Source organism: Microtus pennsylvanicus, chromosome 15, assembly GCF_037038515.1.
Source record: "Microtus pennsylvanicus isolate mMicPen1 chromosome 15, mMicPen1.hap1, whole genome shotgun sequence".
NCBI lineage: Eukaryota > Metazoa > Chordata > Mammalia > Rodentia > Cricetidae > Microtus > Microtus pennsylvanicus.
Window position 1 is genome coordinate 22,702,342 of NC_134593.1, and position 24,606 is coordinate 22,726,947.

The following is a 24,606-nucleotide window of genomic DNA, read 5'->3' on the forward strand; positions in this document are numbered from 1 at the left end:
TGAGGGAAATACTCCGGAAGTAGGTGGTGATGATCATGTAATATGAATATGCTATCAGCCAAGGAATTGCTGATCTCTAAAAAGGTCAGAAGTGTAGTGAGTTTTGTCTCAGTAAATTCATTTTTAAAAATCAACCATTGATAGCTGATACCAGTACCAAAGATATTACTTTCTTTCTGTAGTACAAGAAAGGACAAGTGTAAAGAATAGTCCAAGTACACCGATACATAAATGAGTTTTCCAGCATGACCCAGGAAGAGTTATTACAGCTACGCAGAGCTGTTCAACCAAAAATCAGGATAGTCCCTCACATCAACAAGTCAAAGGAGAAAAACCCTACGGTATATGTCAGTGCAGGAAAGGGCTGGGGATGTAGTGCAGTAGTAGACAGCTCTCCTGGCCTGCACAGGGCTCTTTTCTACCCCCAACACCACCACCAGGGTGGGAAAAGGCAACACAGGAAAAGCATTTGGTGAAATCGTGATTACAGCTCCGAAACCCCAGGGAAGAGAAAAGCACTTCAGCGTGGTGAGGCGCTGCCTGCAGATCCGGATGGCCTGACGCTGAGAAAGCTTGCTCCCCTGCTAAGACTAGGATCCTTCTCTGCCCGGTTTCTCTTCACAAAGCCAGGTGTCAAGCCCAGATTTTCCTATGAGTTTCTGAAGTGTAGAGATAACTATCTGCCTTCAAAGGGCTTTCTTCTGAGTAAGAGTTCTTTCTTTTTAGACTGTTTTGCGTTTTTGAGATTTGGTTTGCTTTTCCACTGACAGCCAGCCAGACACTAAAAGAACTGACTTTGCCATAGAAATTAAGGTTTACTTTGGTGTGGTGTGTGTGTGTGTGTGTGTGTGTGTGTGTGTGTGTGTGTGTGTGTGTGTAAGACAGACGAGAGAGAGGGAGAGAGAGAGAGAGATTCAGACACTCCACTCTCATTCTCCACAGTGACTAAATGAATGTGTTAAACACCCTGAAGTTGGCAGATGGTTTTGCTGCAGTGGGCTGCAGACAGCCACCCACACTGTCTGACGCTGCTTGGTAATCAGGTGGAAAATCTACACCTCACCATACTCAAGAGTGTACTCCCGGCCCACCAGACCACTAGCCAGGCTGCAGAGTGTGTCTTTGTTCATTCTTTAACCGTGTTCCATTGCCTGGCATCACATAGCAAGAAAACAGAACTCACTCTTCCTGCCTGAGCTTATTTAGTAACTGAGAACCATGAGACCTTAGCCAAACCACTGAGCTTCACTGCCCTGTTTGCCCAGGTGAGCAACAGAGAGAGGGCTAGAGGTATGAGCAGTCTCTTCTCACTCTGAAGTTGTGTGATGCAAAAATTCGTCTGATAGGGTTGCTGTTGTATAAAGTAACCATGGGATTTTTTTTTTTCTCTCATGTACAGAGTTCTGCAAAACAGGTATTTCATTCTTATTGTAGTTACTTTTTCTGTTGCTGTGGTGAAACACTATGACCAAGTCAATTTATAAAAGAAGGCGTATTGGGGCGTATAGTTTGAGAGGGAAAGTCCCTGATGGCAAAGCAGAGACAAGGAAGCAGTAACAGTCTGAGAGATCCCCTGTTGATCCACAAGCAAGAAAGAGAGAGATTCCACACTGGGAATGGCCTGAGTCTTTGGAAATATCAAAACCTATCCCCAATGACACACCTCCTCCAACAAGGCCACATCTCTGACTCCTTCCCAGACATTTCCACCAACTGAAGAGCCAGCATTCAAATAGATGAAACTGTTGGGGGCCATTTTCCTTCAACGGCTGCCATCCCTGTTTTGTAATTATTCTCCAAGCTTTTGGTTCTGACAGAAAACTTTGTTAGGAGTTTAAAAATCGGATTTCACCACCACCAACAAAATAATATACCTTTCCTTTGGGGGAAGTGCACATAAACTGACCAGTGTGTTGTAAATATCGTTCCTAATGTGTCTTGTGGTCACACTGATCCAATAGCCCTAGTATGCTTGGCCAAGCTTTGGGGAAGGGAGCTCTCTGAGGAAGTAATTCTTGGATGAACACAAGCAAGGATGTGAAGAGATCGTTTTTTTAAAGAAGAAAAGAAAGTCCTGTCCCTGGTGGCTGTGTCCTTCAGCCTCTTCTGGGATGGGGAAAGGATCTAACAGTGGGCTGCATTTTCCCATTTTCTTCAGGATGCTTTCTTTATCATTTTCTCATCTTTTAATTTTTTTCAGCACATCAGAGCAGAGTGACGATGGTCCTGTTTGTTCTGGAGCTGGAGTGGGTGCTGAGCACTGGGCAGGACAAGCAGTTCGCCTGGCACTGCTCTGAGAGTGGGCAGCGCCTGGGATGTTACCGCACCAGTGCTGTGGCCTCGGGCCTGCAGTATCCTTTGCTGAGCAAATCCCTTTCTCTTTGATGCATAGAAATTTGGGATATGTGCATTGTTTTCTATTTTTTATTTACTTACTGTTTTTCCTTGTGTGAAAAAGATGCTCAGAGACCTTCTTAAGGTACAAGGTATTGGGGGGGTTCCCACATAAATGGGGTGAAGTAAGGTAACAGGCCTGCTGACTGCTATGACAGAGTTCTGACAGACAGGACACAGTCCACAGTGTGGTCCTCAGGTGTCAGGACTGTGGTCCGCAGGGCTACAACCATCAACAAAATACATTTGGTTTTAATAAACAGGTTATTTCCTTAAGCCGGGCGATGGTGGCGCACGCCTTTAATCCCAGCACTCAGGAGGCAGAGGCAGGCGGATCTCTGTGAGTTCGAGACCAGCCTGGTCTACAGAGCTAGTTCCAGGACAGGCTCCAAAGCCACAGAGAAACCCTGTCTCGAAAAACCAAAAAAAAAAACAAAAAACAACAAAAAAACCAAGTTATTTCCTTAATAGGAACCCCCCCCAACCTTATAAATACCCCATTGGTGCTTAGAGAGTAGACCATGAGATTTCTGTTCATTTAGGAATATTTTGGGGAACATTGGGATTGCTTAGCAGGTAGATGTGCTTGCTGCACACGTTTGGAACTGAGTTCAGTCTCCAGAATTCATGCTGGAAGGAAACAACCAGCTACTGGAAGTTGTCCTCTTAGTCCACATACACACTGTGGAACACACTAATAATAATAAATTAAATTGTAAATATCTCTTGACAGGCTGCCATGCCAGGGACCAGTGAGCTAGCTGTCTTCTAGGTGGTATCCTGCAGACTTTGTTCCAGGCATGAAACTCTGAATCCATAGTGGGATGTTCTTTCTCCCAAGTTGTCAGTCCATGTGCTTGGGGTGGGTACCTGCTAATACCAGAGAAGCCTCAGTTCTTGCTGGCTGGGCTCTGACAAACCTAGCATCAATTGGTGCGTGTCATATTTCTCCCACAGCAAGGAAGAAAGTTCTCTGGTATAAAAGGTGGATCCTCCAATTCTGACTAGTGAGGCAGGACCCGGAAATCAACACCATTCACAGATGCAGGAGCAGGGGACCTGCTTTGGGGTTTATCTCTGTGCTTACAGTGTCTAGTCAGTTGTCAATAATACAGCAGTTTGCCATCATCTCCTTGCGCCTGCGTGGCAGTGGGTGTGTTTATGCACAGAGGCTAGTGCTGCCGTTATTCTCTCACTAGAAGGGCAAGATGAGGGCCCATCTTGGTGGAGGGTTGTAAAGGGGGAGAGTGATCAAGACCAGAGACAAAGTTAACAAGGAGAGGGAGCTTGTCCTTGACAGGGCAGCACAACACCTAGAGGCAACGTCCTCAGGCATCAGATGAGCCAGCCGAAGCCTGGAAGGGGACCGCTGTTTCTGAGGTATTCTGCCATGGACTTCTGCCTTGTCCCCTTCGCTCTTGGACATCAGAACTGATAGCATCCTGTGGCTTGTTCTGGTGCCGGCAGCATCCACAGGCCATGTAATGGTGCATCTTCCATTTATCTGTGTCTTACTCTAGCCAAACCAGGCAGGTCGAGCAAAGACACACATATGCCATCAAGAAGATAACTTTTCAAACTATCTGAAAATGAAAAACAAAAATTGAAGTTCAACTTGCCTTGACCATATTACCATATTAACATTTGTTTAAGATTATAACCACTAGTTCCAAAGGTCACCTTCATGTTGTGACTGTTTTCCAAGCAGAGAATCATGTTACTGGTTATCAGAAGCCCGTGTGTGTGTGTGTCTGTGTGTGTATCTGTGTGTGTGTGTGTGTGTGTGTGTGTGTGTGTGTGTGTGAGAGAGAGAGAGAGAGAGAGAGAGAGAGAGAGAGAGAGAGAGAGAGATTGGACAGCCCCTTCCAGCTGTCCAATTTTGTTCCACCAAATTCATCGTCACAGCTCCTGTTTTCAAGCCACAATGCCAGCCCTTGTTCCTGAGTATCTTTGCAGTACCACCACTGCCCCAGAAATATTTTAATGACACTTATCCATAATTCACGTCCACTGTTGATACTTTGGCCCCCCTTTGTCACAAATTCTGAAGCAAATTCTAGACCCTAATGTTATTTTAACTAAATATATTTCATTATGAACCTCTAAAACTAAATATTTGTTCATAATCACAAAGATAGAGTTACCTCGGGAAATTAATAATCCCTCATAGTTCTAAATCCTCTATCTCAGCTTGTGCTTGCTTTGCAAGTCACTTTTTGTAATAGATTTGTTTGAAATTGGATGTGGACACTACGCCTCGTCTAGACATTGTCAAGTGTTCTGATTCCTCCTCTGGAACAGTTCCCACTGTCTCTGGAAGCTTCTGAATTTGCTCTCTAGATAGTCCTTATTCTAAACTGACCCCTCCATCGACATCACATACTTTGTTCATCTGCCTGCCCCCCCGATTCTGTGTACGTTTAGCCTTTTGTCCTTCCTCATGGTGATGGTTCTGTTGTTTTACCCCTCGCTTCCCATCAGGGGCCCCGAAAACTGGGTCGTCATCTTCCATTCAATCTGAGCACAACTCCAGGGACTGCAGTGGTTTAGAGATTGGGGTTGTTGCCCTCCTCTTGTCCCAGGAAAATCAGTGACTTAGCTCCCAGCCCCCGCCAGCATTTCTGTTAAGGTTCTGTTTAGTGGCCAAGCTTTAGCTGAGTCATTTCCCTCATGAAGGTGCAAAGTGGCCATTTTCTAGTCCTATCCTCTTTTTCCCACATGTGCTAGTTGGAAGTGTCTGAGTTTCTTTACTAACTCGTGCTGTATATTTACCCTTGTAGGAAATTATTGTAGAAGAAAGGTACTCATCATTCTTGTAATTTTGTCATTTTGTGCTTTGGTGTTTGTTTGAGACAGGTATTGATACACAGCCCAGGCTGTTTTGAAACTCATCTTATAGTTAGCCTGGTTCAAATCTCCATCCTCCAGCCTCAGCCTCCTGAGTATTTGGGGCTACAGGCCTATACCACCACATCTGACTAACTCTTTTTCCTTAACTGCTAGTTTAGGTAGAGAGTTATTATCCTGCCATCCTTCAGAGGAGTTTTTTTTTCTTGTAATGTTAGAAACCCTTAGGGTTTGTGTTGTTGTTGTTGTTGTTTAGGTTTTAAAAGAATATATTTTAATAAATATATTTTAATAAAATTTAACATATCTTAATAAATTTCATTTTTAAATATTAAAATATTTGACATATAAAATATGTTCCTTCTTTGGATAGTAAGAGTCATATAGTAGTGTGTGTGTGTTTGTATGTGTTGCTGATGACCACACCCAGGCTTTCACAAATGACAGACAAGCACTACCATTGAGCTGCATTCCCGACTTTCCCCCATCTTATTTCATAGGTTTTTTTTTTATTTTCTAGGATATTTTATAGCGGTTTTAGATTCACAGAAAACAATTAAATACTGAGATTTCCAGTTCTCCCCATGCGTTACAATTCATAAACCTATGTTGGCACGTGCAACTTTTATCAACTTGTGGGCTTTAAAATCGCCATGGAAACAAAGCTGTAATCATGAGTTATGTGGCACTCTTCCTGGGGAGATGTGAGCTGTTGTCTTTTCACCTCAGGTAGGGGGCAAAAGACAAACCAAAGTAAGGATGCCACCAGAGTTCATCTTGGTGAACCAGTGAGTTTTATTGGGCTAGGGATTATTTACAGGAGCAGAGATTACTCAGTGATAGCTGCGTACCAAAAATCCACTCCAGCCAGATGACATCTCATGAAAGGTGGAAGCCTGGACCACACAGCACAACCTGCAGGCAGCTCAGCAGTTGGAGGCTATCTCAGGCAGCTCGGGATGAGCCTCCTCCAGGTGCCTCGCTGGTCACTGCTTCTTTTCAGTGGCCTCGTTAGTTTCTGTTTCTTCTGCAGTTCAGATGCCCTGGACGTCTTCTAGGACACAGCTGTGTCTTTCACTGTGTTGCCATACGCTGCTCTGGAAGTGGCTCTCTGCTGTCCGTACAGCTTCTGTGTGCTGGGGAGGGAGGGACTGAGTGAATCCAGTCTTCCAGGTTCTCCCAGAATCTCCACTTCCTAGGGCATTAAACATTAAACGTCCCTGCAGGATGGAATGTTTCACCTCCTTTACAGCATCTCTGTCATAAGGAATTTCCCTGCAACATGGGAGATTTGCTCTGAGATCTCAGAGTGCTTACACAACACCATCCTTGCAAAGGATTCTAGGGTAGGTTAATTGCCATGAGAAGACATGCCCTAAATGTGAGTGGTGGCATTTCGTGGGCAGCACCCCACACAAACACACACACTGAATGGAGAGGAGAAAGTGAACTGTGCACATCCTCGCTGTCTGCCTACTAACCGCAGGCAGTGTGGTCAGCTGCCTCCTGCGCCTGTCACACTGGACTTTCCTGCCACTGTGGACTATATCCCCTGGACCAGGGAGTCACAGTAAACGCTACCTAAATTGCTTTGGTCAGGGGAGGGGGAGGGAAATGGGAGGCGGATGAGGGGGGGGAGACAGAAATCCTTAATAAATAAATAAATAAAAGAATTCCTCCAACAACCTGAAAGGCAACATGACACCACCAGAATCCAGGGATCCCGAAATAAGAAGAATTGTACACCCTACTCCAGAAGAAGTAGAAGAAATCGACTCAAAAGTGAACTATATGAAAATAATAGAGGACCTTAAACAGGAGGTGAAAAACTGCCATAAACAATTAGAGATTACAAACAAAAAAGTAGAGGAAATGAATAAATCGCTCAAAGACACGCAAGAAAACCAAGAGAAACAAGAAAAAGCTATCAAACAGGTTAGGGAAGCGGTTCAAGACTTGAAGAATGAAATGGAAGCAATGAAGAAAACACAAACCGAGGGAAGGATGGAGATGGAAAATCTGGGTAAACGAACAGGAACTACAGAGACAAGTACTAACAACAGATTACAAGAGATAGAAGAAAGAATGTCAGACACTGAAGATACCATAGAGAAAACAAACACACGGATCAAAGAAAACAGCAAGACCAACAAATTCTCATCACAAAACATTCAGGAAATCTGGGACACAATAAAAAGACCAAACCTAAGAATAATTGGGATAGAAGAAGGAGAAGAAGTACAGCTCAACGGTCCAGAAAATATATTTAATAAAATTATAGAAGAAAACTTTCCCAGCCTAAAGAAAGATATTCCTTTGAAGGTTCAAGAAGCATACAGAACACTGAATAGACTGGATCAAAAAACCCCATCTCCTCGCCATATAATAATCAAAACACAAAACATACAGAATAAAGAAAGAATATTAAGAGCTGCAAAGGAAAAGGGTCAAGTTATTTATAAGGGTAAACCTATCAGACTTACACCTGACTTCTCTATGGAAACCATGAAAGCCAGAAGGTCCTGGATAGATGTACTTCAGAAACTAAGAGACCATGGATACAAGCCCAGACTACTATACCCAGCCAAGCTTTCATTCACTATAAATGGAGAAAACAATATCTTCCAGGATAAAAACAAATTTAAACAATACGTAGCCACAAATCCAGCTTTACAGAAAGTAATAGAAGGAAAATCACAAACCAAGGAGTCCAACAAAGGCCACAATAACTCAAACATCTAGAGACCCTTCACCAGCACAACTCAAAGAAGGGAAACACAAACTCTACTACTAAAAAAGTGACCGGAGTTAACAACCACTGGTCATTAATATCACTTAATGTCAATGGACTCAACTCACCTATAAAAAGGCACAGGCTAAAAGATTGGATACGAAAACAGGATCCAACATTCTGCTGTTTACAGGAAACACACCTCAACCACAAAGACAGGCACCTACTCAGAGTAAAGGGCTGGGAAAAGGCTTATCAAGCAAATGGACCCAAGAAACAAGCAGGTGTGGCCATACTAATTTCTAACAAAGTTGACTTCAAACTTAATCAGAAGAGATGGAAAGGGACATTTTATACTCATAACAGGAACAGTTCATCAGGATGAAGTCTCAATCCTGAATATCTATGCCCCTAATATAAAAGCACCCACGTACATAAAAGAAACATTATTAAAATTCAAGGCAGCCATCAAACCGCACACACTAACAGTAGGAGACTTCAACACTCCTCTCTCACCAATGGACAGGTCAATCAGACAGAAACCTAACAGAGAAATAAGAGAATTAATGGAGGTAATGAATCAAATGGACTTAACAGACATCTATAGAACATTCCACCCAAATAGGAAAGAATACACCTTCTGGAATGAACATCTGGATCAAACATCTGGATCGCACACCTGGATCGCACATCTGGAATGAACATCTGGATCACGCATCTGGAATGAACATCTGGATCAAACATCCGGATTACACATCTGGAATAAACATCTAGATCAAACATCTGGATCGCACATCTGGAATGAACATCTGGATCGCACATCTGGAAAAAACATCTGCATCGAACATCTGGATCGCACATCTGGATCGAACATCTGGATCAAACATCTGGAATGAACATCTGGATCGCACATCTGGATCAAACATCTGGAATGAACATCTGGATCAAACATCTGGATCGCACATCTGGATCGCACATCTGGATCGCACATCTGGAATGAACATCTGGATCACACATCTGGAATGAACATCTGGATCGCACATCTGGATTGCACATCTGGATCGCACATCTGGAATGAACATCTGGATCGCACATCTGGAATGAACATCTGGATCGCACATCTGGAAAAAACATCTGCATCGAACATCTGGATCGCACATCTGGATCGAACATCTGGATCAAACATCTGGAATGAACATCTGGATCAAACATCTGGATCGCACATCTGGATCGAACATCTGGAATGAACATCTGGATCAAACATCTGGATCGCACATCTGGATCGCACATCTGGAATGAACATCTGGATCACACATCTGGAATGAACATCTGGATCGCACATCTGGATTGCACATCTGGATCGAACATCTGGATCGAACATCTGGAATGAACATCTGGATCGCACATCTGGATACACATCTGGATCGCCATCTGGATCGAACATCCGGAATGAACATCTGGATCGCACATCTGGAAAAAACATCTGGATCGCACATCTGGATCGCACATCTGGATCGCACATCTGGAATGAACATCTGGATCACACATCTGGAATGAACATCTGGATCGCACATCTGGATCGCACATCTGGATTGCACATCTGGATCGAACATCTGGATCGAACATCTGGAATGAACATCTGGATCGCACATCTGGATACACATCTGGATCGCACATTTGGATCGAACATCCGGAATGAACATCTGGATCAAACATCTGGAAAAAACATCTGGATCGAACATCTGGATCGCACATCTGGATCGAACATCTGGATCAAACATCTGGAATGAACATCTGGATCAAACATCTGGATCGCACATCTGGATCGAACATCTGGAATGAACATCTGGATCAAACATCTGGATCGCACATCTGGATCGCACATCTGGAATGAACATCTGGATCACACATCTCGAATGAACATCTGGATCGAACATCTGGGATGAACATCTGGAATGAACATCTGGAATGAACATCTGGAATGAACATCTGGATCGCACATCTGGATACACATCTGGATCGCACATCTGGATCGAACATCCGGAATGAACATCTGTATCGCACATCCGGAATGAACATCTGGATTGCACATCTGGAATGAACATCTGGATCGCACATCTGGATCACACATCCGGAATGACCATCTGGATCGCACATCTGAAATGACCATCTGGATTGCACATCTGGATAGATCACACATATCTGAAAATTAAAGATCATCATTAGAGTCAGAAGTTTGAGTATAAGAAAGCATAGCAGAGACTTCTCTCATGGTACAATTTCCTGTCTCTTCTCTAAGTAGACAGAGAACTACTTCACCATCCACTGTAATGGCAATCCCAGGGACCAGTCATGTCCATTGTGACTAGAGTTACTGATACACGAGGAGAAGGCAATAAGACTCTGACTCACAAACCTAAATCCTCAGGACAGGTGTGGATTGAAGGCTGGAGGCTCCCTGAAAGATTATTTGTATGATTCTTGTATGGTCAGTCAGAGTTTGTGAAAAGTCTGTTGTTTTTAGATTATTCTCCCACAATATAAAAACCAAGTAACCCAAGAGTCTAATAAAATATAGTTCATATTAAAAAAAAGAAGTAAAACCAATAAATTGAAGACAAAAAATTATTCAAAATTAGGTTTTGAAACTAATATACATAATTTTAAAACATATTTTTATCTTAAAAGATTTTATTTATCAATGGGATTGTATATATACCAAGTGTGTGCACAAGCCTATAGGCGTCAGTCAGAAAAGGACATGAAATTCTCTGGTTCTAGAATTATAGGCAGTTGTGACAATCTGCTTACAACTCTGTATTAATTCACCCAGTTTTAGGCAGGATAGGTCATATTATGTCATTTAAAGCTCACGGGATTACTGATTTTCTTTCCATTGCCAAGAATCTTGTAAATGTTATATAAAAATCTTTTATTTTATATGCCAACTAAGAAGGTAAAATAAAAAAAATAGCTGGATTTGTGATACAGATGTTGAGATATACAAATCCTACACTAATAAAAAATAAAAAAATAAAATACATATAATAGTACATTAAAATCTATTTAACATAGCCGGGCGGTGGTGGCGCACGCCTTTAATCCCAGCACTCGGGAGGCAGAGGCAGGAGGATCTCTGTGAGTTCGAGGCCAGCCTGGTCTACAAGAGCTAGTTCCAGGACAGGCTCCAAAACCACAGAGAAACCCTGTCTCGAAAAACAAAAAACAAAAAAACAAAAAACAAAAAAAAAAAAAACAAAAAAAAAAAAAAAGAAGAAAATCTATTTAACATAAAATAAGGTGTCCAGGAAGGAGCAGAAGTATCAAAAATGTCTTATCAAGCTGGATGTGGTGCTTACACTTTTAACCCCAGCACTTTGGAGGCAGCTGACATTTGTGTTTGTGGTCAGCCTATTCTACAGAGTGAATCCCAGAGTAGCCAGGGCTATACAGACACACCACATCTTGAAAAACAAAAACAAAAGTAAACAAACAAAAAGTTTTTATCTAGGCTGGCAATGAAATAAAGGCACAAGTTATAATCAAACAAAATGCAAAGTTAACTTTTTTGTCAACAAATCAGGCAACTTGCTTGGAGTTGAGAAATACCCAAGAAAGCATGAAATTTTTAATGACTCCAATTGAACACAAGATCTGAGGATAACATGTGCATAATTTGAACCAGGAATTATAAATCTAACCCAATTGAAATTACATGCCAAGATGACTTCATTGGACAGTTCTATCAAATACTGAAGAAATGACAATAATCATGGCTAATTTCCTTGGAAAATCTATAATTGGAGATGAAAAGGATATCCTTTATGAATACAGATACAAACCCTCCCTAAATATTAGCAAATCTAATCTAACCACATATAAATATAGTTATTATGAAGACAAATGGGACTTACCTTGTGAGCATCTGAGACTTATCATGAAAAGGAAAGTGAGTCTCATTTAAATGTTATTAACACAGTTTACAATATTAATAAACCAAAGGGCAAAGTTCCACAATTCCCTCAGCAGGCTGCCAATTGATAGAATCAACACTAATAGTAAAAATTTCTGGAGCAAGTTACTAACTGACAAAAATCAAAACCAAGGATAAAAACAATCTGCAAACAGCTAACGGGTTCACTCCATTCTTTTAAATGTGGCACCTTTGAGCCAACATGATGAAAGCTACCTTGCATTTGCATCTATGCTGGGGAACAAGCCAGGGTACCCCTCACTCTTTCAATCTCTATCCTGTTCTGAGTTGCTTTACAGTAGCTGAAATGAACTGAAAAACAAAATCCAGGCTGTAAATAAAGAACAACTGGCATTTACAGGTCACATGACTCTGAATATAATACCAATTCTCAACACATGTACAGCTAATAGATGTGTGCAGATTTCCAAATTCAATATTCATATATTACAGTAAAGGATGAGAGTATGTTTTAAAAAAGATTCAATTATGATACTTTAAAAATAAAATGTACATGAAATTTTTAAAATGTTAAAGTATAAAAAGTTCTATATATTTCTCATATCAAGTAGAGCATAACATATCTGGGGATGTGGAAATTCTGAAAAATAAACAAAACTGTAAAACCTAAAAAAAAATAAATAAATTGCTTTGGTCAGATATTTTGTTACAAGTGAGATGAGACTCCCGGCATAATGGTGCATGCCTTTAATCCCAGCACTCAGGAGGCAGAGGCAGGCGGATCTCTGTGAGTTTGAGACCAGCCTGGTCTACAGAGTGAGTTCCAGGACAGGCTCCAAAGCTACACAGAGAAACCCTGTCTCAAAAAAACAAAAATCAAAAAACAAAATGGGATGAGACAAATAACTAAGGTAATACGTCATTCTCACCCAGAATCCCTAGCTTTCTTCAGGGTTCACTTTGGCTGTTGCGCATTGTGTGGTGTATGGATCTGAATAAATGTGTCCACCATCATGTTGTCCTACAGAGGAATGTGATTGCCCTAAAATTCCTTCAGTATTCTGCAACACCAGAGGCACTGTGTTTCTGTGGCGGGAGCTCACTGGCTGTATTAGATTCGTCTCCTGTTGCTGTGGTAAGACTGACAGAGCGACATGGGCAGAAAGGGTTTATCTTTGCTTCAGTTTGTTGTGCTGTCTCTGTATCTCTGCTAAACAAGTGTCTCGGGGACTTGGGCTGTTAGGAATTCCCATCAGTAACCAGTAAGAGTGGCCTGCTCTGTTGGGACCACACAAATGGTAGGGCTTATGTCAAATCACTGCTTTCTGGAGTCTGCAGTTCTGGAGAAATGGTTCATGAGTTAAGAGAGCTTGCCATTTTTTCTGTGGTTGGAGTTCAGATCTCAGCACGAGCTGCCAAGGGGAGGGCTCACCGATGCTAGAAGCTACAGCTCCTACTGACCTGATGACTTCTCTGGCCTCCACAGGTGCGTGTGTGTGTGTGTGTGTGTGTGTGTATGTGTGTGTACATACACATGCTAAAATAATAAAAATACATAAAATTAGAAGATAAAAATCCTCCAAATTGAAAACAAAGTAAAATGGATGAATCCTGGGTTTCTGTGTTGTCTTCAGTATCTGATTGTAGGCCAGACATTTAGCGGACTCTTCCTCTAAAGAGAGCAATCACCAAACTAAAAAGGCGGGGATTTTGCACTCAGTAGGTCAGCAGCTCTCCCAGGCAGACAACATACTGTGATCAGGTCATAGAATCTCATCTGTACATTCCTCACTGATTTACCACAGCAATAAAGGCAAAGACTGACCAAAATATATTATATGAAAAAATAATAAGGACAAATTTAAAAAATCAGAACAACAATAAAAAAATCCAGATGAAGTGTTTCACTTTCATTTGCAGATCTTGAAAAATATGGTGAGGGTTCACCTTGCCCAAATATACGCGCTCGAATCAGAAAAAGTGTAAGCCCCACTCCAGACTCCCTTTAGGGATGCATAATTGAAGATGGCCGAGCAGTGACTGGTCAGCTGCCACAAGGACCTCAGCGGAGAGCTCCCACCGGGTGCCCAGCACGGAGGAGTTGGCAGCTATCAGCTCCTAATGCCTGAAGAGCAGGAGGCAGCCCTGACCTTACAGCAGCTGCAGGTTAGAACACGAAGGCCTTGAAACTTAAACGTGCTGAGAAGGTGTTTTCATTAGAACATATTTTACCATCCCTCTCTAAAACAACAACAAACTTTATAGCATATTTTAATATCTGATAGACATGGCCTCCTATTACATGCTGCTTTGATTTTCAAAGTATTATTGTATCTTCTTCCTTCTATTTATTTTTCTGTGTGGAATTTGGAAAGAACATATCGTAATCCAGAAAACATGTTGATATTTTTATTGTGGTTATATTAGATGTGTAAATTAATATGATAAGTGACAGGTCAGTCATGTTGTGTCTGACTATCTAGTAATATTGTATGTCCTTCATTTTCTTAAGTCCCCTTTCACGTCTCCCAGGTCCTCTCTTCAAGTTCTGCTAGTATGGCCGTGAACATTCCTTGTTAAACTGCTCTAGACGTTTTGTTTCTTACTCTCATAAATCCCCACTTTACAGTCCTTAACGATTACATGATAGATTTGATGTTGAAACCCGTCATGTGTTTATTGGTGATCACTCGGGCCAAGTCACCATCCTCAAACTGGAACAAGAAAACTGCACACTGCTAACGTCCTTCAGAGGGCACACAGGTAAGATCTGAGCAAAGGCTCTCATCACCTGCAGCTTATTCTGGTGCTCCCATGTTTGAAGGTGGCAGAGAACAACCTGGGCTTGGGTAAAACCACAGAGGATACAGGTGTGCTTAGCTGATTGTAAAATGGCTCAGTAAGAGATAACACCGAACCATTCTCTCCATCCTTCAAATGGAAGAGAAACCACTCTCTCTTAATAATGTTAAGAGCTGGCTTTTGTGTTGCTGTGGAGAAAGTCAGTGCTGGCATGTGTTGAAGGGGTGCTTGAGACATGTGACCATGGTTCAAAACCCAGGAGCCTAGCAGGACACTTGTCCTTGTCGTGCTTGAAGTAAGAAGACAGTGTGCAAGAAGATTCCCACATCCTGACAGAGGAAAAGGGAAGAAGCGAGACTACATAAGAGAGTACAGATTCATCTTTCCTGTTGGGTCCTTGAATTTATAACAAGGTCCTCCCTTACATCACTAGTGTGCTCAGGATCATCTCTGCAAGATAAACAATAATCATTCATAGCCCTGGGAAGACTGGAATCGATGACAGTAATGAATACTGGCATTTTATTTTATTTTTGGAATGTCATTGGCTCCAGAAAATATTCATTTTGAGGAAATGTGCCACTGCCTGGTTTTATGGTTGTTAGTGGGCTTTGGTGTGTGTGTGTGCACGCACGTGCACGTGTGTATGTGTGTGTTTCTTTTTCGTAAATAACTAACCCATGCTCTAGTATAGAGATAATACTCCATCTGGATGTCATAGATAAATAAAAGTAGATGGGAAAGGGTGTTATTTAAATGATGCCCATTTAGTCATAAGGGATTTGCAGAGGCGGGTTGGTAAGAGGGCCAGAGAGATGGCTCAGCAGTTTACAGTGCTTGCTGCTCTTTCAAAGGACCCGAATTCAATTCCCAGCTCCCACATGGGGTGTCTCCCAACTGCCTGTAGCTCCAGCTCCATAGATCTGACCTGTATGTCTAGGCTCCAGGACCTCCTTCCTTTGCCACATGCTTCCCAGTGCCTGTGTCTTCAGTTAATAGCATCCCTCCTTGGTAATCTTGATAATCAGAATAATCTACATTCGTTGCTTGTGCGAACCAAGAGCCCCATCTTCAGGTCACTCTTGAGATTTAGGCCATTGACACCATTGCAAGGGCGTGATTTCCTAGCCAGGTCTCAGGCTGGCCTGCTTTCCCTCTGCTGTGCTCAGTACACTCCCCATGCCAGCCTCATAACCACCTTTTCTTTTTCCTATCCTCCAGCCACCTCCTTCAAAAGCTGTCATAGCTTTTAAATGGTTTATTTCTTACCGATTCCATACTCTGTAGCATACCTAAACAGACTTTTGCCTCTTCTCACTTCTGTATGGGAGCCAGCCTTCCCGCAGACCCAGGCTAATTCTTAGGATCCTTACAGCAAAATAAACTCACCTTGGGCAACAGCTCCTCTTCTTTTATTACTACACTTAAATTTCTTGCTTCTCTGTTCAAGAAACAAACCGAACCCTCTCAATCCCATATCCTCCTGTAGCTGTTCCTATTACTCTTCTAATTCTGTTCTTAAATTCCAAGACTTGGGCTGGAGAGTTGGCTCAGTGGTTAAGAGCACTGCCTGCTCTTCCAAAGGTCCTGAGTTCAATTCCCAGCAACCACATGGTGGCTCACAACTATCTGTAATGGGGTCTGGCGCCCTCTTCTGGCCTTCAGGCATACACACAGACAGACTATTGTATACATAATAAATAAATAAATAATTTTTTAAAAAGTATTAAAAAAAATTCCAAGACTTACAGAACATAGAATTTGCAGTTTTAACCGTCTTGTTTGGTGGAATTAAGTACATTGCTGTTAGTGTGCTACCATCACCATTTCCGTCACAGAACTTCATCTTGTGAAGCTGCCGCCTCTACTCTTAGATGGCAGCCCCTCCCCCATCACCCTCAGTTCTTTCTGTGATTTCTCCTAGTATGTCACAAAAGTGGGATCTTTAAGTACTTTTCCATTTGCAATTGGATGATTTTCACTCTGCTACTGAGATTCATCCTTTTTTGTTGTTTTTGAGGGTTTTTTTTTTCTTCTCCATTTGGAAAGGGCTTGTTTTCCTGCAGACTGTAGCAGCTAGTTCTTAGAAGACTGCCATTCCCCTGGTGGCTCCAGGGTCCACAGCCTCACCTTCTATTTACCTTCCAGCCTAGAGGCAAACATCTGGTTTGCCTCTGTCATCTCATTTGACTTGCTCTCCCTGAGGTGACCCAGGGTCTTCTGGGATGTGTTGAAGACCTTGTTATGCAGCATCATCTGTGGTGGCTGTCCCTCCCTGCAGTTGCTGCTCTCCTTTCACACCTGTGACCTAGCTTTTCTCCTCTGCCTTCTGCCTCTGGCCGTTCTCAGAATCCTCTTCTCCTGAGCCTTTGCTCCAGGTTCTGGTCTCAGTGGATTCTCAGTCAGAAAGAAAAGCACAGCTGTTGTCCTCAGATTCCTCAGAACCCAGTGAGAGCCAAGCTCTGCTGTAATGGTGCCTGGTGACAAGAGGCCCGGAAAAGAAGCCCCAGGGACTTCTGAAGTAGAGCATGAGCACAAGTAGCTAACTTGGAAGGAGGGGGCATTCAGGGAAGCTGTTGCTTGACCTGAAATCCTAGGGAATGTGTGAGTGTTGAATTCTTTGGGGAGAGCAAGAGGTCGTCCAGGACGTCCAGGAGAATGCTAGATGAGCGGAGAGACGCAGAGACCCAAGAGTCCACGCTCAGAGCACTGACGCAGCTGCTCACCCCTCCAAGGCTGTGCCTGTGCCTGAAGGAGAGGCTAGAACAAAAGCCACAGTCCCTTCAGATCCACACACACACACACACACACACACACACACACACACACACACACACACCGCCCCTGACTTACTTTGGCATCCCCTTGAGAAACCATTAATGAATATGAAGCCAAGAAACAGGCATCCGATCCCCTGGAGCTAGAGTTGTAACATTCTGATCTTCTGTAAAAACAGGATGCACTACTAACTGCAAAGCCATCTCCCTAACTCCAGAAACTGTCTCTTAAAATGGGGTGCTGATAGGGAGCAAGGGGAGGAGTGGATAGGTTCAGGGTACAATGTAGGAAGTTGAAGACTTATCATTCATGATAGTACAGGTAAAAACATACACAGTTGAATTTAAGTTTCATAAACATATATACACAGAGTTAAAGCTAACTTATGTTCACACATAAAGTTAACTCAGAAGTCACATGCATGCACACACACACACACACACACACACACACACACATTAACAGGAGTTAGGTGAAGTGGATGCTCTGGTGGACCCTGCCAAAAGCATACCACTGTGTAAAACACACATGTAACAGAGTCAGTAAGAGGAGGAATTTAGAGACAAAAACTTACGTAAACGGTGAGACGAGGCAAGGGATACCTCAGTAAAGATGGCGACTTGGTTACCTGCCCTGCCCTTAGTCAAGATGGCGGTGAGATTGTCCAACCTGCCCTCCTTGTCCTTAGTCTAGGTGGCGGAGGTCACATATTACACAGAGAAACCCACATTTTCAGAGCCGCAATGGTAATTTTAAACAGATACAAATAATAAGAGGGACATAGAAGATGTGTAGAACATACATTTAAAACAGAATCACGTCCGTGTGACCACACCATTCACACATGGTTTCATGAATGAAGTAGACAGGAAAATCACTTAGTGCCACATGGGCAACGCGGGCTGGGACTGAAACAGCTGCCTCCTGGATCCAGCCAGTTATGCCGGTTCCTGCTGGACCAGTGAGAGACAGAATAGGAGAATAGGAGGGAGAAAAGGCGCAAGGAGAGTTTGCAGGTGTGTGGGGGAGGGGGGAGCGGGACGGGGAGACTGCCCAGCGAAAGGAAAAGCAGATGGGCATGAGATGCTGGCGGGACAGAGTTTAGCATGGCTGGATAGAAACTTTTCCATCTGCCTGTTTGTTGATAGAAATTCGAAAGCTCCCACTTTAGGTTGTTATTTAAGGGGTACGTAGGTCATTGTTACTGCAAAGGTGTTTCTGCCCTCTGCGTTGTTGACTGGTATGACTCTGTCTTGTGTTTTCCGCATGCCTGCTGCAATATAAACGGTTACTTAGGTGTCGGGTCTTCATCTTTCCCATAGTTTAACGCATTCTCTCATTTTTATCGTGAAGTACCTCTGAGGCAGATGGCATGGCTCAGGAAGGTTGCTAGCTCACATGAGGTAATGGAGATGCTTTAACTTCTGGCAGAGAGGAGCTGCACCAATTGGCTGCAGCACGGCTTGCTCAGCTACATTGGAGGCACAGTTCGCAGTATTCTATGTAGGAGGCCTCGTCTATGCCTTGTAGTTCCAACTTCTAGAAAGGGGTTTTTATTAAGGGCCAAACAAAGGCCAAAGCCAGATCCATTAGAGAAGGGAGGTGTCTCATCAATTGAGACCTGACTCACACAGAGATCTTCAGTGTTTGTGGATGGAGCCATGATCGTTCTCCCCATCATTTTCTTTTCTTTCTTGGGGAGCCGTGGCCATTGGTCTGATTGTTCTCATTCTTGGGGATTCATGGCCATTGGTCTCACTGTTCTCTATCGTAGGGAGCCATGGCCATTCGCCCCATCACTGTCTCTTACAGTGTAGAGAGTCATACAGAAATGTGGAGTAGCAATGGAACCATCCCAACAACTGCAGTTTCCAATCAGTGAAGATTTAGGAAACTAATTTTGTGTTCTTTGCTTCCTCTGTTGGTTTCCTTTTACAAGCTCTAAATTGAGCTGAGCAAATCAGGGAAACTATTTTGACCACTGTAAGTTAATAGCATCAGTAATATCTTCTTTATTTTTATGGTTTTTGTTTTGTATGGTAAGATCTTGCTGTGTAACTCAGGCTGGTCTCAAACTCCTCCTGCTTCAACCTCCCAAGTCTGCCTCAACCTTACTTGAATTACTAGAGTGAGCCACCATGCCCAGCCCAAGAACTGTTTTAATTAACATAAACATATGAAAAATAAGAGGGTTTGAATAGAATCTGCCAAAGCCTTCTGATTCACAAGCAATTAAACACAGCCTTATTTACTGTTTAGGAGAACCAAAAGAAATATTGTGGCTATTTCAAAAGCAGCTGAGAAAACCAAGAAAGTCCTGTGCAGATAGGCATCTTCAAATGGTCACAATGAGAATTTTAACTTGTGTTAAATGGACACTTGCACCTAGATCTTTCTCTGAGGTTTCACTCAGTGTAGAGACTGCACTGAGTTGATCAGCATTGACTTGTTCTCTGTGTGGATGGTGTCAGTGTATGTGTGTGTAGAGGGTCAGTAAAACAAATGTAACCCTTACCTCCACTCACCTGCAGTCTAGCCTGCAAACACAGCAGATCAATGATTGCAGGAAATTAATCAAGACGTTGTGTGGGCAGAAGTGCTGTGAAGCCGCAGTGCCTCCTGTGGGAGATGGCTCAGCAGTTGAGAGCACTGGCTGCTCTCTCAGGGAACCAGGTTCAATTCCCAGCACCCATTTGGCAGCTCACAGCCATCTGTAACTCCACTTGCAGGGGATCCAGCACCCTCTTCTGGCCTTTGCAGGCACCAGGCATGCACATGGTATATATGCAGACAAACACCCACACACGTAGAATGAATCAGTAAGTTATGCAGGAGAAATAGAGAGTGGGGAGAGCTTACAGGGGGAGCTCACAAATCCTCACCCCTTCATCCTAGAGCAAAAGGTAGTGACTACAGTGGTCTGAGCACTGGCTCAGGCCCTCTGCTAGCCAATTATTAGCCTGCCTAACTTACTGTTGAGGGTGTGATGCCAGACTCTGAGAAAGTTACTCGTCACACTTTGGCAAAGGCAGACCCAGCAGTTTCTATCTCTTGAGTTCACTTTTGCAAGGCTTTTTTACATGCCTCAAAAAATTAATCATTTGAAAAAATAGTTCATAAACATTTTGGTAGTAGGTATTAAATTTCTAAAAACATTTAGACTCTGACCCAGTTTCACATTTGACACTCTTGTTTATGTAACAATAAAAAATGTAGAGCAAACGGATGGAGTTACACAGCTACCTGGGAAGCTAAGACAGGGGACTCACCTAGCCAGAGTTAGAGGCCAGTACGAACAACCAAGTTCTTGCTGTTTAAAAAACAATAGTAAAGAGAGGCCAGAGAGATGTCTACCCAGCAGTTAGGAGTGCGTGCTGCTCTTGTAGAGGACTGGAGTTGGTTCCCAGCACCCCGTTAGGAGGCCCACAACCACATGTAACCCCACCTCAGGGAATCTGACTCCCCCTTGGGGCCTTCACAGGCACCCACATGAAAATTCACAAAAATTCTCAAACACATAAATTTTAGAAGTTGAAAAATAGTCAAAGAATTGTGACTAGTTTTTATTGAAATGCTTATATCTGTAAATTTATAATATTCAGTTATATTGTTGAGGAAAATCCAATAAGTAAAAATAACCCAGTATGTATATATGTTCTAGGATTTTACGCCACCTGTAACAATTACATTCATAAAATATCTGTAACACAGATTTTACCATTTCAACTCTTCTGGTAGCTTTTTGTTTTTTGCATGCTAGACTGCTCTTTCACTGATGGCATCCCTGGCCTTTTTTGTCCATTTTTAAGTATACAATAGTTCAGGGAAGTATTTCTGTAGTGACCTAATTTGATAACAGAGCCCATCATCCACCGAGTCTCTGAGTTGGTGGATCTTTTCCTACCATTCTTTCTCACAGTGCCCACAGTTGTTGAAATCTGATGTGGTGCTTTAAAAAGCCAAGCTACCCGTTGTACAGTTTATAGAAGAAGTCACGTCTGTCACCTTGCTTTATCTGTGTCCCTGAGTGGGTAGCAAATGGCTTCACTGGTGAAGCAGGCCACTTCGCATTTCCGAGCATCTCATCGGCCACACTGCTTACCCAGGAAAGAGGTGTTTCGGCCCTGCGTCATCTGCCAGGGGGAAGGCTGAGAGCATTCATTCCTATTCCTCATCCGTCAGCACTAGCTCGTCTGCCTATGCAGACGGAATGTCTGCCGCAAACCCGGCAGAGACACCAGTAAAGAAGCCACAGCTCCCAGGGCCTCTTGTCTGTGAAGTGATAGCCACTCTGGGGGAAGACATCTGTGAGTAATGAGGGCAGTGGGGTCGCCTCTAAGGACGTGGGGTTTCATTCATCTGCCCCACATTCTGCCCTGGCACTGTGCTTGGCTGCTGTTGGGGGAAAGTGGAGTGGGTGAGGGTGAGGGTCTGGTTACCCACATGTTGCTAGGGGACGTGAGGCTTGTTGTGAGGAGGAGTGTATGCAGGCAGAATCCAGAGCAGGGAGAGGAAGAGGCTGACTGAATCCATAGCAGTGGGAGGGAGCAAGGGGCCCACGTGTTCCTAAAGGACTCTGCTGCCACAGTTAGGAGAGACACTTCCCTAAGAGCCTCCAGATCATTTTTAAAATGTCAGGTTCCAATAAATATAAGCTACTTAATATTCTTAGAATTTTTTTCAATAATATTTTTATAAAATGAGCATCTTTGACATTCCTTGGTATTTGTTGGCTATGTGTTCATTTTATATAGAAAATTTGTTTCTATTCTCAGTATTCAAAGAATTGGAGGGGATTGCTGGAGAAGAAACTGTCGTTGTATTGTGTAGACATACACTACAGCACCTGCGGCTTAGGCCAGTGGTTCTCAACCTTCCTAACGCTGCGACCCTTTAATACAGTTCCTCATCTTGTGGTGACCCTAACCATAAAATTGTTTTGTTACTACTTCATACTGTAATTTTGTTACTGTTATGACTACTGTTGTGAAAGGTAAATATCTGTTTTCTGGTGGTCTTTGGCAATCCCTGTGAAAAGGTTGTTGATCTACAGATTGAGAACCACTGTCTTGGTCCATCTGATTGATCCAGTCAGTTCTCATCCAGGAGGTACTGAGTAGTCGTAGGGTACCACCTTCCTCCTGTCACAGTGAGTGTTGGTCTGCTTCCCTTTTTGTTGCTGAGATACAGCATCCTGACTTCAGAGAGGAAAGTGTTGGACTTAGGCTTCCAGACCACAGTCCATCACTGGGGGAAGTCAGAGCAAGAACCCAGGCACGAATCTAAAGCCAAACTGAAGTAATGCTGCTTGCTGGCTTGCCCACAGCTGTTGTGTATGTCTCAGAACCACCTGCCTAGAGATGCTGTCCCCCACCATGGGCTGGGTACCCTGCATAAACAAGCAAGAGACTCCTCCACAGGCATACCCACAGGCCAGTTCAATCTAGACAGTCTTCAGTTGAGGCATCGCCTCTCAGGTGACTCTAGACTGTGTCAAGTTGACAATTAAAGCTAAGTAGGACAAGGATACTAACACTTAAGGTATAATTGGTTTATAAAGGAATTGTAAACTCAAGTTCCCAAAGAAACAATTTCTTCCTCTAATATTGTCCTTATATAATACCCAAATATAAAAGCACATCACAGCATTCTCAAATAAACACATACAAATAGCCAGCAGTTATAAGGGAAATGCTCAGTATCACTCGTCAGAGAAATCAAGCCTCTCTCAGCAGGTACAGTGACAGGCTGCCTAGTTTCCTGTCAGCCTCACAAAAGCCTGAGTCATTCTGAAAGAGAAGCTGCGCAAATGCCCACACCAGACTGGCCTGTGGGCAAGCCAGTGGTGCCTTTTCTTGACTGATGATTAATGTGGGAGGTCCCAGCTCACTGTGGGCAATGCTGCCCTGAGCTGGCAGCCTTGTATGCTCTAAGCAGCACTTCTCCAAGGTCTCCACTTTAGGGTCTGCTTCCAGGTCCCTGCTCTGCTTGAGTTCCTGTCCTGACTTCCCTCAGGGACGGACTGAGGACAGAGTGGAAGATGATAGAATCGCTCCCTTCCCACGTTGCTGCAGGTCATGGTCCTGATGTTGTATCGCAGCAGCAGAAGCCCTAGCTAGGACAAACGGTATTGATACACGGTAGCACGTGGAGCAAAGCTGTGGGACATGGTACTGCACACTGGTGGGAGAACTGTAAATTATTTCAGCCTTTATAGAAAGTGTGATGGAGGGTCTTCAGACAATTAAAAACTAAACTTACATCCAGGCATGGTGATACATGCCTATAATCCTAGAACTCAGGAGACAACACCAGAGGGATCATCAAAAGATTGAGGCCAGGCTAGGCTATGCAGTAACACCCTGTCTCAAAACAAATGAACAAAAAATAAAATCCCACATGATCCAGGTACTAAGGTCATATTCAAAGAAAATGGAGTCGGTGTACCAGATATAGCTGCTTCCATTATTGTAGAATTCCTCGCATAACTGAGGAATGGGAACAGACAGCTTAATGCATTATGAATGGAATTATAAAGGAAATGTTATATGTCTACACATATGACGGAATACTGTCATGCCATAAAAATAGATGTAATTTCTCAACCATGTTGGATGGACTAGAGGACATTATGTTAAATGAAGTAAGCTAGACACAGAAATAAGTACCACATGATCTCCCGTGGGATTTTAGGGAGTTGGCCTCATAGAAGTAGTGGCTAGGTTGGTGGTCCCCAGTTGGTCAGTGTGTACCAGATTGCAGTTAAAAGAGTAAACTCTGATGCACAGCAGGTAGCTGTTACTAGGAGAATGGTATTGTATCTCTCAAAATAGCTGGGAAGGATTTTGAATACTCCCACTTAGGAATGTTTGGTGAGTTGAATATGCTAATTACTCCTTTGGTTTGCTTGTTAGTTGATGTATAACTAAATTAAAACGTCACATTGAACCCCACAAGCATGTACAGTTGTTATGTGTCAAGAAAGGAAGAGATCTAATTTAGCATTTTAATTCTCATTTTCTTTTCATTTATTATTGTCAGGGTGAGGAGCAGGTAATAGCTAAGAAACAGTTAATACTTCCAAATAATGTGATATTTCCCTTAGAATTACACCAGTGGA

General features: G+C 43.0%; 1 protein-coding gene across 1 annotated transcript in view; it reads left to right on the forward strand.

The window, feature by feature from the left end:
- The window catches only part of Wdfy2 (WD repeat and FYVE domain containing 2), a 136,198-nt gene that overhangs the window by 98,346 nt on the left and 13,246 nt on the right, over nt 1-24,606 (forward strand). The window contains exons 5-6 of the mRNA XM_075948972.1: nt 2,201-2,351; nt 14,557-14,669. Coding sequence (XP_075805087.1) covers nt 2,201-2,351; nt 14,557-14,669 — 264 coding nt within the window. The remainder of the gene's footprint in view (nt 1-2,200; nt 2,352-14,556; nt 14,670-24,606) is intronic.